Genomic DNA, 15717 nt, shown 5'->3' with positions numbered 1-15717 from the left:
AACTTTACAGAAAAAACAAGCCCAAAAAAGTCACTTATATAAGCGGACATGGCAACACTGAGGTGAGGTGCACATCGCCTCTGTAAAACTCGAACGTTAAAAACCACAATAAAAAAAAGAGAAAGCTTCCGGCAATAGATGTCAAAATAAAACCAATGTCCACGAACACCGACAGTGTTTCATTTAAAGATAAAATCTGAATCACAGTAAAAATAAACACATATAATGTTTTTATTACACAAATTATTAAACAAATACATTATACAGCGCCCTTGATTTTTGCATAAAATTATCCCCATCTGTACCATTGACTTTGGAATACAAATGTTGGTCAATCAACCCAAAGAAACAACAGGTAGGTTTATTTCTTTTTGTCAAAGCAGGCTGTGTATTTTGCAGACAAAACCTTGTATTTCCGGTCTTGTTCTGAGTAGCCTACCTCGTCTCACTAGATGACAAAGTTGAAACTAGAAAGTTTACGGCCAATCTCGCAGAGTAGCTGTGTTCTTTCTACTGTGCACTCTATTCGTTCGTATTTATCAAGCGATGCGCGATTAATATTGTTTTTTAAATAGAAACGGAAATAATACAAATGCGAGGGACCACCAGGTGGAAGCACAGGGCATCTGGAACAACATAAATCATATTTATTTAACAGCTTGTTTAGACGCACATTGACATAATGCCTCTCTTAAAGGGAATTTCACCAAAAGGGCAATTCGTTAGAGATTATTCATAAAAAGCCCAAATTACAGTAAGCCTATATTCTACTGAATATAAAATACAGTTCAGTTAAATTATTTGAAATCTATTTTCCTAGCCGTATTCACTTCAATCATGCACATTAGCCGTACTTCATTTCCATTATTTCACTGCTGTAATTAACGCGAGATTAGTGATTTCGTGTCCTCCTCCTTATACCACACCACTTGGGGAACTTGAAGTCAAATTGTGACTAGTGTCTCAATTTTGCAATATTGTCAAAAGCTCTTCTTGGGTATATTGGAGCTTATGCGCAGGATACATTCATAGTCTTAACTAAAATGTCCCATTAGAGCTATCTATTCATCTGGATTGAAGATCCTCCAATCAATGCTTCCTCAAGCTCTGGAATGGTTGCATGTCATCTATGGATGATATAGACCCCTGCAGAGAAAACAACACAAGAAAGCTAGTGAAACGAATTGAGTTTGACTGCTTACTACTTTGAGTTTGAATAATTGAATAAGTAGGCCTAGTTGGACAGACAGACAGACAGACAGACAGACAGACAGACAGACAGACCCCAGATGCAGGCAGTCATATTGCTTGCTTGCTTGATTGATTGATTGATTGATTGATTGATTGATTGATTGATTGATTGATTGACCTTACCTGATAATTGTCATCTATTCTTGTGGCTTCAACCAGATCTGTATCCTCTCTGTACTCATCCGAATCCTAATAAAGAAATGGACATTTCAATACACCATGTGTATGTGCGTAAAAATAGGAATATTTTTTATGACAATATGACTCACCAGTTCATCCTCATAAGCAACTACCATGTTCTCCATCTCCTCACCCCACCTGACAGAGAAGGACACAATAGATAACAATGTCACATACAGTACATACTGAATACTGTAAAATCCTGCGTGTTGATTTAACTCTGAGAGTGTACAAATGGATAAATGAACACTCAGGATTTTACTGTGTTGTGGCCAAGAAACACAACAGAATTTTAGCCATGGGATTTAAATAATAACTTACAGCACTTTCTCTCCATAGAGATTTCGCCCTGAAAAAGAAAACAGCATTGTAAGTGGAATCAAGGTTTTGAGACACAACAGTAACAGAAAGAGAGTGAATGGATCCAGAATTTGACACATAATAAAGAAATTAACTTACTGTAGACAACGCTAATACAACACACAACTGAGACCAAGGACACTAGAAGGATGAAACAGCTAAAGACCACGACTACCACAGAGACAGGTAGATGGTTGAGCACTATATGGAGGTAGGAGGAAGAGGAGGAACAGAGAGGAGAAGGAGGAAGAGGATAAAGAGGACGAGAGAGAAGATAAAACCAAAGAAAAATGACATAATATATCTTAGTATATGAACCTTGAAAAAAACACATTTTTGCACAAACAAACTTGTGCATGGATACATGGATTACATCTCTCACTCTACAATGTGCTCTTTTTTTATCTAAGACCTTGACTAGCATCAGTAACTGGCAATTATAAAATGATTTTACTGAAAAGCAAACAGAATTAACAGGAAGTGCTACGCCATGCAACACTGTTGCTGCCCATTTTCAGTTCAAATGATAAAATACAATACAGTGAAAATACAATGAAAAGCATTGACAAACTTAACTTTGAGATGTAAGAATATTTTTTATCTGTTTGCAGTTGTTTAAAACTATTAACATAGTACATTATCCAATGTTATTATATTATCCAGTGTTACAAACCTGTATTCCAGATGTACTTCTGTAATGCTTGCATTTGCCTTTAATTCCACATGATAATGTGAATATTGATGGCGCTAATTTGCATTGTTTATTTGTATTTCATAAATAATAACTATTCTGAAAATGTTAGCTTACTGTATTTTAATATTTTGTTTCAGGGAAATTCTATGTTAATTGTAACTTAACTTATATTTAGTAGTTTTACTATTACTTTTTATAAAATGCTACAATTCACATCCTGGGTTAAACAATACTCATCTCCAACCGTAGTGGTTGTAAAAAGCTGAAAATGTATTTTTAGTACCTTCTTTATCAACATATAGCTTCTCACTCCTTATTGTGGTGGTATTATCAAAACTGTGTGACACTTCACAGTGGTACGTTCCTGCACTGCTCCTTCTCAATGCCAGGAAGAGAATGGATTGCTCTGATGGTTGGTGGTCCACCCTGTAGAAGGTTCCTTGTCCCTCCAGGAGGGATCCATTGAGGAACCATTGGTACCGTAGGTGGGTTCCCTTGGCTGCCTTGCAGTAGAACCTCAGTCCGGTTATAATAAAGTTTTCTCCAACATCATAGTCATAATGCATCATCACAGGACCACTAACTGACACTGTTAGGAGGAAATCATATTTGAATTGCAATGAATAATAAAACAGGTTTATAACAAAATAGACCATATCCAAAATAATATAAATATAATAAAATTACAGCAAATGTAAACATAAATGAGACAATACAATTACAATACACTTTAAAATAAAATAAAAACATAAACAATAAAATAATAATATAATATTGATACAGAGACAAAGGTCTACATACCGACTTCCAGGTCTATCCATTGACTTGTGGTCAGGTTTGGTCCATTCTTTGCCTGGCATTGCAAGCCCATGTGCCTGTCCAAAATCACCGGAACTGTGAACGTAGTGTTCCGATCCATTACTTCGTGAGTAGTGAGTTCTATCGTGCTGTAGAGCGAAAAGGTGATGGGTGGAGTCCCCTGGGTTGACTGACAGGTGACCAAGGCTGAGATGTTGTGTAATTCGTGCTTGACCACAGTGAAGGAGATTTCAGGTTCTGATACTAACTCTGAGGTAAGCAGGCAGAAGATACAGATGATGGTGAGCTGATGAAATGACTCAAGTTTTGGCCTGGTTTATTCAAATACTAAGCCGTTTACAAAGTAGGAATATATTTCAACCAATGACATCACACAAAATCCAATCGTGTTACAATTTGTTGACGAAATGATATAATGAACACATTTTGAATGCTGAACTTCAGGTCACAGTTTTGGACTTAAAACCTAATGAAATAAAAAGAGTCGAGCTTGGATCTGACCTTTGACAGTAATGATGACCTCATTGCTGTTTGAGCTGTAGACCTGTGTCTCATTGAGCTGATTGGAGGCCACACACGTGTAGGTTCCACTGTCTCTAGGAATGCTCCTGAGAGGTACAGCATTACAAGAACATTACCATAATAAAAAAAAACGTTTTAGATAAGTTAAATAAGTTCATTTTTACTTTGTCAAAACAATGCACAAGCAAAGACGTTACAGCAAATGAATTATAGCAGGTTAGTGTTCAGTGTCTTGCTCAAGGGAAATCAGACGGGACAAGTGACTACAGTGGGGATTGAATGTGTGACATTTTTACAAGAAGGTTCTTGTAGCCTCATGGCCTCCTGCCGTGGCCCTCCATGCATGCTGAGTATACATGTATATGGGGGCGGCCATAGCTGAATGGTTAGTGAGCCTGCCTGCCTGGCCTATAGGACTCCGGAGGTCTCAGGCACGATTTCAGCTCTCAGCAATGTGTCGCTGTCCCTGAGCAAGACACTTAACCCCTAACTGCCCTAAAGTTCACCCGTGGGGTATGATAGGTATAAAAAAATATATATAATAATATATACATACAAACACATGGTTTTATTGGTTTAACATAGAAAATGCAACTCCTGCAGAGATAATTATGAATCATAAATCATAACAGATGCACTAATGTACCAGTGCACTGACCTGTATATGTAGAGCAAGTCCTGGAGTGGTGCGTGGCGTTGAGACTTTGGGACCGGCTGTCCATTGACCAACCAGCTGTAGGAGATGTAATTTCCTGCGGTGATGCTACAGTTCAAAACCAGAGTCTTCCCCTCAAAAAACTCTGCTGGACCTGACTCGACCATAAGCTCCGACTCCTTCACTGGCTCTGTGGAGTATTTTGTATTGTATTAAATTTTGTATGGGTCCAAGTTTGTCTGGTTGCTTGGCTTTACCTAAATTATGGGGAGGCTGTAACCATGACGACGGCTGTAAGCATGCCGACAATAGCTCCCATAGCCCGAATTCTTTTACATAAAACAGCTTACATTTTGGGAAAGTGAAAAACGGGCGTTGCTGTTCCATGCACATGCTAATGGTCAATGGCCGTGTGCAAATACAGATCAATTGCTTCAGCCACTGAGGAGAACCGGGCAGAAAAGATTTTGGGGACAGACACGATTATGGGGACAGACAGAGGTTTGGGGAATTATTGATGATTGATTGATTGATGATGATATGCCCTGTTATTGAATAGTTAACACTTTGTTTTCAAAGACATTATTCCATATTATATTATTATGGAAAACCCATTTCTTAAACTAAGTCTACAATCACAAGAAACTGTAGGCTACTCACCGATCACCTTAAAGTAGTGTGTGGTGCTGAACGTAGGCTGAACCAGAGAATCGTTTTGGACAGTAGCCTTACAGAACCAGTAGCCGTCATGGGCTGTGGTGACAATCAGGGGAAAGTTTGCCATGTCTCCATCTATGGACGTGTAATCACCAAAAGGCTTGGATTGGTCTTCCTCTCTGGAGAATATGGGCATTTGATTTGATTTGCAGGTATTAAATAGGCCCATAGGAACAAAATAATAAAAAAGCAGATAAGTGCTTTTATATGGAATTCCTTCTTGAAACAGAATATAGAGAGCATAGAGTTCATACAATTTTAACATACATGGCACACAAGAAAATCCAAATCCCAACACTGACAGTATTAGTACAATTGCGACCATATATTTTGTTTTGCTTTTCTCCACTAAGATTTCAGTTGAAACCAGTTGAAACTACACCTACTGGTACAGCTGCAGCAAAATGGGTTCATCCTCGTACTTCTGTACATCACAATTGAACTCTCCAACCTCACCACTCAGGGCTACCTCAGGACCAAATATCTCTGGAACACTCAGAGATGAGGCACCTAGAAAAAACAATGCAGACTCACAAAAATATATTCTATTTTCTCAAAAGTCTGTCTCTCTTTCTCTCTCTCTCACACACACACACACACACACACACACACACACACACACACACACACACACACACACACACACACACACACACACACACACACACACACACACACACACACACACACACACACACACACACACACACACACACACACACACACACACACACACACGCACACACACTGCAGAGGACTTCAACATGCACATGTATACTACAGTATGTACAAGTAAACACACAAACACACACAGCAGTGCACAAATAACTTACTGATCTCCTTGCAGCAGCACAGGCCTAACAAGAGGGGAAAATGAAAAAGTTTTAAAATATAACATAAAACTGCTGGCTTGTAGTTTACTTTAGCTAATACCAAACATAATACAACCAATGACTTGGCTATCTTACCCAGGATGACCAAAATTATACGACAGGACATTCTCTAAACTTATCCAAATAATCCTGCCTAGAGGAGTATTGAAAAAATATAATCCTCCTTAATGAGACACAGAAATTTGGCATCAAATTTCGAACCGATAAAAGTGACCCAATTCCATAATGAACGATAGTAGTCTGGAGGCATGGCAGTTTTGAATGGAAGGACAAACTATGAGGGTAAAACAGTTGATGCTGACGCACAGACACACGCACTTCAAAACGTGCAAATGACTGATAGTGTTGACCTACTGTAGACCACCCCATCATAGACCCTCCCACGTTCTTCAGCTTAATAATTCAAATTCATGCAGTCAATTTGACACGTTTTTAGATTTTTTAAATATATTTTTATTATGGAACACTGAACCAAGGAGCAAGATTGTTTATTTCTTTATGGATACTTCTTTTTAAATTTACACATATAATAGAAACACAAAAGCAGAATTTACTAAATGAAAAATAAACTTTAAAATGTAAAGGACAATGTCAAAAGTATGAAACACATACAAAAACAAAAAATATATATATATATATATATGCATTGTACAACAAAGCCCAAATACAACAATGCAATCCTAAAAGCCTGATCAAAATCATTACATAAAAATAAGTCAGGTTGGCTAAATACAGTATTTTAGTTCTAATTGTCAATACCAAAACCCTACCAAGGCATTTCTGCCTAATTGGTAAAAGAAAACATGACTCAATCATTTTAAAAGCAAGGACATCAGAAATAAGTCTGTACCTAAGTACAGATAAACATATGTATATCTAAATGTACAGGTATGTTAATTAAAAGTCTGAGTCACTGTTCTATTCTCTTATTTTTAAGCAGTTTTTTTCCTTTTGCATCCACAGTATAATAGAGAGACTGGAAACTGAAGAGCAGAGAGGGAGGAAGACAGTTCTCAATGCACCTCTACTCTACTCTACTCTACTCTACTCTACTCTACTCTACTCTACTCTACTCTACTCTACTCTACTCTACTGCACGTAGAGGCTACTCGACTCGACTCGACTCGATTCGATTCGACTCGACTCGACTCGACTCGACTCGACTCGACTCGACTCGACTCGACTGTTCTAAAGCACTGGTTCTCAAAGTGGGGTCCAGGAACCCCAAGGGGCCCTTGAAGGGGTTCCAGAGGCTACCCAGCAAAAGTGGTTAATGCAACAAGCTCACCACCTATCTTGATGCGACACGTTGTGAGCTCGTACATCTGCTATTTTTGAACAAATTAAAACAATTATAATTATTGTTATTATTATTATTATTATTATTATTATTATTATTATTATTATTATTATTATTATTATTATTATTATTATTATTATTATTATTTTTAACAACACAAATATTCTCTTATGGGGGTACCTGGCCATTATTATTATCATTATTATTTTTCAAATAAATGGCTGCTGGCTAGACTTATTTAGAAATTTCACTAGAGGATAAGCCCCTTGAGATGCAGCCTCTCGTTTTCGAGGGGGTCCTCAAAAACTAGATATATAGATGTTGAGATGAGATAAGAGCAGGAGGAGGAGATGTGTGCGTTCCAAGGCTCATGATGATGACATCACATCATACTGTGATCTCTATGGTCTGAAACAGGAAAATAGAAACAGCAGTCATTCTTTGTTCTTGTACAGAGAATCAAATATTAGTTCAACATGTTTCAGATTGAGACTGACTGTAGCAAAAATGGAGGGAAAAGTGTGCCTGTTGGTGTTGGGGTCATGAACCCTGTCTCTAGACCCCCCAGTTTACCCCTGCTGGCCTTAGATCAAATCACCAGACTGTACCTCCCCTGTGCCATCTCACCACATGAACGTGTTTCTGATCTGTAATCAGTCTGATCTGCTGCTGTTCTAATGAGTAGAGTGACACTGATGTCGTGTCAGCAGTGATGGAAAAAGTACTCAAATGTTTTACTTAAGTAAAAGTATCAATACCCTATTGTAGAAATACTCTTACAAGAACATGTTTGATATCAAAAATGTACTTGAGTAAAAGTACAAAAGTATTGGCATCAAATATACTTAAAATACCAAAAGTAGAAGTAGTCATTATGCAGAATGTCCCATTTCACATGTTTTCAAATGTATAAAATGTATACAAATCCTTTGAAAATAGTCACTTTGTGACACATTGTGAGCTTGTAGATCGTCTATTTTCAAATTGCCAAAGTATATATATAGGTCTGAAGTGGTTTTGTGATAATAATCAAAATCTACAAAGTAACTAGTAACTTAAGTTTTCAAATAATTATAGCGGAGTAAAAGTACAATATTTGCCTTTGAGATGTAGTGGAGTAGAAGTACAATTATTAAAAATTGGAAGTACTGCAGTAAAGTAAAGAATACCTCAGAATTGTACTTGAGTACATGTACTGCGTGTCAATAAGCAGTGTTGTACTGTACCTGGTTGTGCACAGTATTGTCCACGCTGGAGGGGTCTGCATGTTTACCCACAGACCTGGAAGCGACGTCAGACAGAGGAGATGCCTCTGAGCTGGGAAAGAAGAGAGACGTGGGCCGTCAAACCACTGTCACATTTTATATACAGTAATAGCTGATATACAGTATGTTTGCAGGGTTCGATTTGCTGGGGGGGCGGGGGGGGGGGATCCCCAGGCCTCTGCTTTTGATATCAACCACTCATTCATTTTCATTTTTATTACCGGTGGGCAGTGGTGGAAAGTAACTAAGTACATTTACTCAAGTACTGTACTTAAGTACAATTTTGAGGTATCGGTACTTTACTTGAGTATTTCCAATTTCCAATACTTTTACTACTACTCCACTACATCTCAGAGGCAACTATTGTACTTTTACTCCACTACATTTATTTGAAAACTTTAGTTACTAGTTACTTTTCAGATATAAATTATGATATAATGAAACATACATTAACCACTTTAACCCTATTTTAGTGGAACCAGGAATGGCCCTCAGTAAATATGTAAACCAGGCTATCTCACTATCTACCTTGTTAGCCAGGAAGTTAATTCTACAGGCCTGGAAATCAGAGAAACCCCCGACAATCAATATGTGGCTAAGGGAGCTGGGAGGAGTGTTGCACCTGGAGAGGATAAGGTTCACTCTTTCTGATAGGGAGCCCCTATTTCAGAAAATCTGGGCACCTATCATTGGGTTGCTAGATGAGATGACCTGAGTGAATATAGTGTCGTGTTGCCCCCGGAGTGGTACCTGTTGTATGCCTTTATATTTTACTAGATCTTGATGCTGTTCGTTTTGCCCTTTGGATGTGTACTGTCATCAGCCTCATGTTGTTTGTATGTCATTCAGTTTAGTTAAGTTGTGTATGTTGTTGTTGTGTTTTGTATGTCTCTGTTTTGTTTCATGTTGGTTTTTTTTGTATTTTCTTTATCTGTGCAAATCCTGTTATTATGTGAAAAAAAAAAAAACTGCAATAAACAGATGTTAAAAAAAAAAAAAAACCCTATTTTATACCTAGCCGATCTACAAGCTCACAACGCGTTGCATCGCGACGCGTTGTGAGCTTGAAGATCTGCTATTTTCAAATATTTAGTACTTTTACTTTTGGTACTTTAAGTACATTTTGATGCCAATACTTTTGTACTTTTACTCAAGTAAATTTTGAATTCTGGACTTTTACTTGTAACAAGAGTATTTCTATATTGCAGTATTGGTACTTTTACTTAAGTAAAGAATTTGAGTACTTTTTCCACCACTGCCGGTGGGGATATGTTTTATCCCTGCTTCTTTTCAGAATGAATTAAATGCCTTTCCTTTTGGGGAAATGTAGACTGTCTGATATGTTTGATATTTATCTTTGATAATAATATCACAGTTTAATAATTGAATATTGTATATGGGGCTTAAGTGGTTAAGAAACAAAAAAATATTTTTTGAGAGAAGAGAAGACAGAGCTTACTTTGTGGCTGCATTCATGGCACCATTAGCTGTGAAAGAGGGTAGATGGGACAGCAAGTACAATCATGGAAGAAATAAGAAGAGGTGGGGGAGGCGATTTAAACCAGTGTGCACTTTTTAAATAAATAACAAAATCTTATTATCACACATTGTCAAAACTGAGACGCACATCTAGTCAGTCAGTCACACACACAAACATACCTTTCTTGAGGTCAAGCATCCTCATCACACAGGCAACGGCCACTGCCAGAGCCAACAGCAAGAAGCAGCAGAACGCTATGGCAAAGACCTCGATGGGTGTCATGGCGCCCACTGTATGAGACAATATACAGCTTGGTGAAGCCTGTGTGCCCACTTTAAAAGAAAAGAAAATGTACACCCAAATTAATTATCTGTCATCAATCTCTCAAAACATTTTGTAGGCAGAAGTGCCTTCCTGAGTTGTAATTCTCTGCATTAGAAAAGGCAAGACATTTACAGTAAGACATTTACAGTAGCTTCGCTCTGCCAGTGTGTTAACCATGTTGGAATAGACCTAGTCAACCAAAAGATCTGTTAATCTGGCCATTCTTTACTTTCATTTACTTGTGAACTTGAGACTAATTAACTAACCAAATAAATTGCTGGATTTGCTTGAAATGGGAGATGTTTTTTTTTTTTATCACAGAAGAATCTATTCAACAAATAGCAAATTGAAATGCAACAGGTAAACAAGGTTATTTTCCATTCAGTCTTGAACATTCCCATTTTGTATGGATATGTGTTATAACATTGCTCCATTTTATGTCTAGGTATTCAACATATTAATTTCAATGCAACTCTTATCAATAAATGAATAAATAATATCATCTGGGCATTCATCATTGCCCCAAGCTTATTCAGTTGAGGGTAGGCATATCAGCTTGAGCTGGTAGGCGAGGGCTGATGCCACCTGCCTGAGGCGGGATAATATGAGGTCAGTGATGAATGCCGGGTGATGATTTGTTTATCACATACCCTTAGCCTTATTTATTCACAAAGACAACAAGAAAATAACATTTGATCAAGCAAATAGTCGCTATCTACGATAGTGTGGGGAGAGAGTTGGCTCAGAACACGTCTGGCGTGCCTCACCTTTGCTGGTATGCAGCCATTCTGTAAACCGTGTCTTCTCAGCTGCTAATTCTACCAAACCGTCACCCGAGTTTTGTCCTTGTCACAGTGCAAGTTCAGCGCATGGTGGAACATTTGCTGCATACTGATTGATCAGCTGCTATATATTCCCTGGGGAAGATATGCAACTGACCAATCAACGCAAGCTTATCACCATCTTGGCCCTCACCCAGGGCGTAGAAAGGCTGGGTATATGATAATAATTTGAGAGTGTGTGCATGTGTGCGTGTGTGTGTGTGTGTGTGTGTGTGTGTGTGTGTGTGTGTGTGTGTGTGTGTGTGTGTGTGTGTGTGTGTGTGTGTGTGTGTGTGTGTGTGTGTGTGTGTGTGTGTGTGTGTGTGTGTGTGTGTGTGTGTGTGTGTGTGTGTGTGTGTGTGTGTGTGTGTGTGTGTGTGTGTGTGTGTGTGTGAGTGTGTATATTTCAGACAATAAAAAAAATGACAGTTGAATGAAAACCCTAGCCAAAGGTTCTCATCAGAAACCAAAGCACTGTCTATCTCACCAGTCATGTTGATGAGCACTGGCTCGCTCTCCACCCAAGGGGAGGAGTTGTCGTAGCTGTCCCTCGCCCTGCAGCTATAATACCCAGAGTCCTCTTGGCCCAGCTGGAGGAGGATGAGTGTTCGGCCATGGTCATGGAAGGTGTAGTGAGGTGCGGAGGATGGGTGGAGACGAGGGTTTGTGTCGTGGGTCTCGACGCGAAGGAGAGAATTGTTAAGGAGCCACGAGAAGGAAGGGAAGGTTCCTCTGCTCAGGTGACAGTGCAGCATGATGGCAGACATTTCGTAATCAGCTCTGTAGAGATGCTCCACCTCCACCTTAACATGGCCACTCACTGGGGCTGGAGGATGGAAGGAAGAGACAGAGAAAGTCAGAGAGAGAGAGAGAGAGATGACACAGACACCCTAGTGCGCTTTCCCCCTTCTTTTCAGTGTTTTTCTTCTAGTGTGCAGACTTTACACGTTTTTCTTCTAGTGTGCCAAGTGCCGACTTCACTATATTGTTTTTATCATTGCTATGTGCATACTTTTCTATTTTCATAGTGAGAGAGGGTGGCCATCGCTGAATGGTTGAATGGCTGGGAAGCCAAAGATCCCAGGTTCAATTACAATGTGTAGAAGTGTCCCTGAACAGACATTTAACCCCTAACTGCTCCCTGAGCGCTACGACCAATGGCTGCTCACTGCTCCTAGTAGTCATAGGAGGGTTAAAATGCAGAGCACAAATTTCACATATATGTGAAACTATGCAGTGACAAACGAAAACACCTCAAGGAGTGGGAACCAAATTATAATTATTGTGTTTTTTGGTCCAACGCCTATTATTTGTCATTTGGACAATACATGCATGTTTCTACACTATATTTGTTAGTACGCACACATTCGTACCGACTTCCAAAGTGAGAGTTTCGCTCATTGACTGCTGCACCTCACTCTCCACCCTGCACTGGGCCGTGCCGAAGTCTCGTCCGGGTACCATGGCAACAGGGAACGAGGCGACCAGGGGCCCGGTCGCTTCAACCTTCAACCCCTCTTCTCTGTTGTCCAGCAAAAACTGAAAGGTCACGGGAGGGCTCCCCTTCGAAGACCAGCAGGTAACGTTACCATGGTAATCGAAACCCTCCTTGGAGAAAGAGAAAGCGATCCTGGGTGTCGAGAAGAACACTGGGGGAGGAGGGGGGGGGGGATGTAGAGGGAGGGAGTAGAGGGGGAGAATGAGAAAGATGGAGCGAGGGACAGAGAAATGGAGAAGTAGAGATCATTAGTTCCATTCTCAGTACTATCCTATACTTCCTACTAGCTTATTCTCCACCTTTGCTTTGTTATTTACACTACTGTTGCAGTTTTCTATTTTCTACTTTTCCTGCCCCAACTAGTGTTTGTTCACTGTGCTTATTATATTATTATCTATTATTATATAAGTTTGATTAATTATTTATTATTACCTTTTACCATTTTCACATGTGCTCTACTTGTCTGCTCAAGTGTTCAAAGTCTGCTCAGCCACAATTCTCACTTTCTATTTCACATGACCCCACCCTGCCAGCAGAACAAGGTATCTTCCTGCTGTCCCTGTGCTGATGATCCTAGACAAATGTCATCAAGACAAAGGTGCCCTATACAAAGGCAAACAGTAAAGTTTGTACTTTAAAGATCATACGTCATGATGAGGAAGGTACACAGTGTACAGTAGAGTGTACAGAAAATAACCAAATGGACTTGTATGGATCCATTTGGTTACATTTGTACACTCTCAGAGTTACAAATGTATACATTGACACTGAGGATACTGTGTGGATTTCACATCAACAATGAATCTGATTGTTGTTGTTACTATGTCCTAACTATTGTCATCCTTTACCTTTGACTATCACTTGGACCACATCACTACTGGAGAACCTTCTGTCACCCCCCACCATAGTCAGTGTTTTTGCCATGCAAGAATAATTCCCGGCATGCTTTGGGGTCACCCTCTCCACCAGAAGCTTGTTTCCTGCTGGCTGGAGCCAAAGTGGGGTTGATGATGTCAGCTCCTGCATGTTGTAGAACCAGGTGTATGACAGGTGGGATCCCCTGGTGACATCACAGCTGAGGAGGAGCCGTGACCCCTCAAACAGGATGGGTGGCGAGGGGTCAGAGGTGATTCTGGTTCCTGAGGCAGGAACTGAAAAAGATGTGATCACTGATGGGTGGGGAGTTTCTTAGACTGAATAAATAATAACAAGGAGGGAGAATACTGTACATTGCAAAATAATAGTTTTAATGCCTTCAAACATCAATTTGTTTGGCTTAAAATATTAAAGACTACGCAACACGTTTCGAGCACAAGAACTTTTGCTCAGGCTGCCTGAGGAAGAATTGTTTGTTTCATTTACCAAAACAAAAAACAAAAAAGGCCTTTAAACTATTCTTTTGCATTCTACAGTGGTCTCTCTCCTCTAATGTTTTTGCATTGGATTTTTGCCTCCTTGGGAACCCTAGGACTCTCCACCTTTTGTGTGGCACTTTAATTAAGATATTTGTGTTACCATGTAAAATGTTGGAATGCAACTCATGCCAAGTTCGGCATACCATCTCCTTGTTTTCTATCCCCTCCGTATTACTCACTTACTACCATCAGCCTGATGCTGTTGCTCACTGCTGTGCCCTGCTTTGTCGTCGTCTTGCAGTGGTATGACCCCTCCGTCCCCATGGCAACCTTCAAGAAGAACGTTGCCATTTGGTCACCTTGGAGAGCGGTGCTTGTAGGGACAAGGTGATGTCTGTCCTTCAACAGCTGGTAGGTGATTGGTGTAGAGGAGTCAAGTGACTTACACTCGAATGCAACTTTGGAACCCAGGTAGGCCATCTCTGGACCAGTCAGCACTGTGTGTGGAGAAAGTGATCCATCTACTAACAGAGTAGACACAGGAAGAATGACCTTGATGCACAAGCTTAACCATAAACCTAATGCTTGGACATCTACAGGGAACTCAAGAAGAGTGACACAAAAAGGCAGTTTATTTGATGATAGCAGAGGAAACCATGCAACCTTCAGATTCCCAAGCAGCTACTTTACCTCCTACAGAGAGCTATACATGTGCTCATGTGCAGATTAGTATTGTAACTTAAAGTTCCTTTTTTGCTCCAACCCAAGAAAATAAAGTCAAAGTTGTTTTTTGTAGAAGTTACAAAGATTCTGTGATAACAGGATGGATAGGATTCATTAAGAGTTTTGTTAAAATGTACCGTTTGTTTTGAACTGTCTGCAGGCTAGATACTGGAAAACATGTGGTATGTTTACTTTTACAAAAGCTTCCAGTATTGACAGACTTATGTGGTCACAATGTATCAACCTATACAATGCCATCACAATATATAGTAGTAAAATATAGTACTCGACTATTAGTGTAGTAACAAAAAAAGAAAGAGCCAGATTACTCGTTTGATAAACTTACTTGTCTGGAAGACAAAACTTGCCAAAACTGTAGAAGAAAAAGCATTTTTTGTAAAATAAAGCATTTTTTCATAACATTAGTCTATCAAATGTCTGGTTAAAATGTCTTCTTCAGCAATCTTTTAACTCACCCAAAACTGGCAAGAAATAAAGTGCCTCAAGATTCGTCATTCCAGTGGTCTATCAATTGAGGGCATGTTTTTGTTAACTAGGTTGAGTGTGTGTGTGTGTGTGTGTGTGTGTGTGTGTGTGTGTGTGTGTGTGTGTGTGTGTGTGTGTGTGTGTGTGTGTGTGCGTGCGTGCGTGCGTATGCGTGCGTGCGTTCATGTGTGGGCGCGTGTGTGTGCCTGTGCACACACACACACACACACACACACACACACACACACACACACACACATTTGTGTGCATTTGTGTGAAAAAGATAGGGGTGTTGCACATTCTGTATGCTACAGATAGATAACATACTAAGTGTGTGCTGTACGTTTGCCGTAACTTGCGTAACGGTCTATGAA

General features: G+C 39.6%; 1 protein-coding gene across 3 annotated transcripts; it reads right to left on the bottom strand.

Moving 5' to 3' along the window:
- Nucleotides 1–250: 250 nt before the first annotated feature.
- LOC311062164 (Fc receptor-like protein 5) lies at nt 251–15493 on the bottom strand. Of its 3 annotated transcripts, none has more exons than XM_084081005.1 (18): nt 15334–15493; nt 15204–15230; nt 14374–14658; nt 13628–13948; nt 12655–12930; nt 11769–12107; nt 6032–6055; nt 5585–5708; nt 5142–5317; nt 4485–4671; nt 3806–3912; nt 3287–3553; nt 2769–3074; nt 1891–1992; nt 1753–1780; nt 1521–1569; nt 1375–1440; nt 251–1146 (listed from the first exon to the last, which is right to left on the bottom strand). In XM_084081005.1, the coding sequence occupies exons 1-18, from the start codon at nt 15371–15373 to the stop codon at nt 1090–1092; spliced, it is 2781 nt and encodes a 926-aa protein (XP_083937131.1). In that variant the 5' UTR covers nt 15374–15493; the 3' UTR covers nt 251–1089. The 3 variants fall into 3 exon arrangements, with proteins under 3 accessions (XP_083937131.1, XP_083937130.1, XP_083937132.1); XM_084081004.1 differs by adding an exon at nt 14995–15025 and having other exon boundaries at nt 13628–13930; nt 15204–15440; XM_084081006.1 differs by lacking the exons at nt 14374–14658; nt 15204–15230; nt 15334–15493 and having other exon boundaries at nt 12655–12911; nt 13628–13721.
- Between the last annotated feature and the right edge of the window lie 224 nt (nt 15494–15717).

The sequence above is a fragment of the Gymnoscopelus microlampas genome (genome assembly GCF_963454915.1).
Source record: "Gymnoscopelus microlampas genome assembly, chromosome: 2".
NCBI lineage: Eukaryota > Metazoa > Chordata > Actinopteri > Myctophiformes > Myctophidae > Gymnoscopelus > Gymnoscopelus microlampas.
This window is presented reverse-complemented; position numbering and strand designations above follow the sequence as displayed.

Excerpts from the sequence above, each read along its gene's own strand:
- LOC311062164 (XM_084081004.1), bottom strand. The coding sequence starts at position 15,275 with ATGAAAAAATGCTTTATTTTACAAAAAATGCTTTTTCTTCTACAGTTT. Across the intron at positions 12,108-12,654 it reads AACTCTCACTTTGGAAGTCG|CCCCAGTGAGTGGCCATGTT; the intron begins GTACGAATGTGT and ends TCCATCCTCCAG. Across the intron at positions 1,147-1,374 it reads GAATAGATGACAATTATCAG|GGGTCTATATCATCCATAGA; the intron begins GTAAGGTCAATC and ends TTTTCTCTGCAG.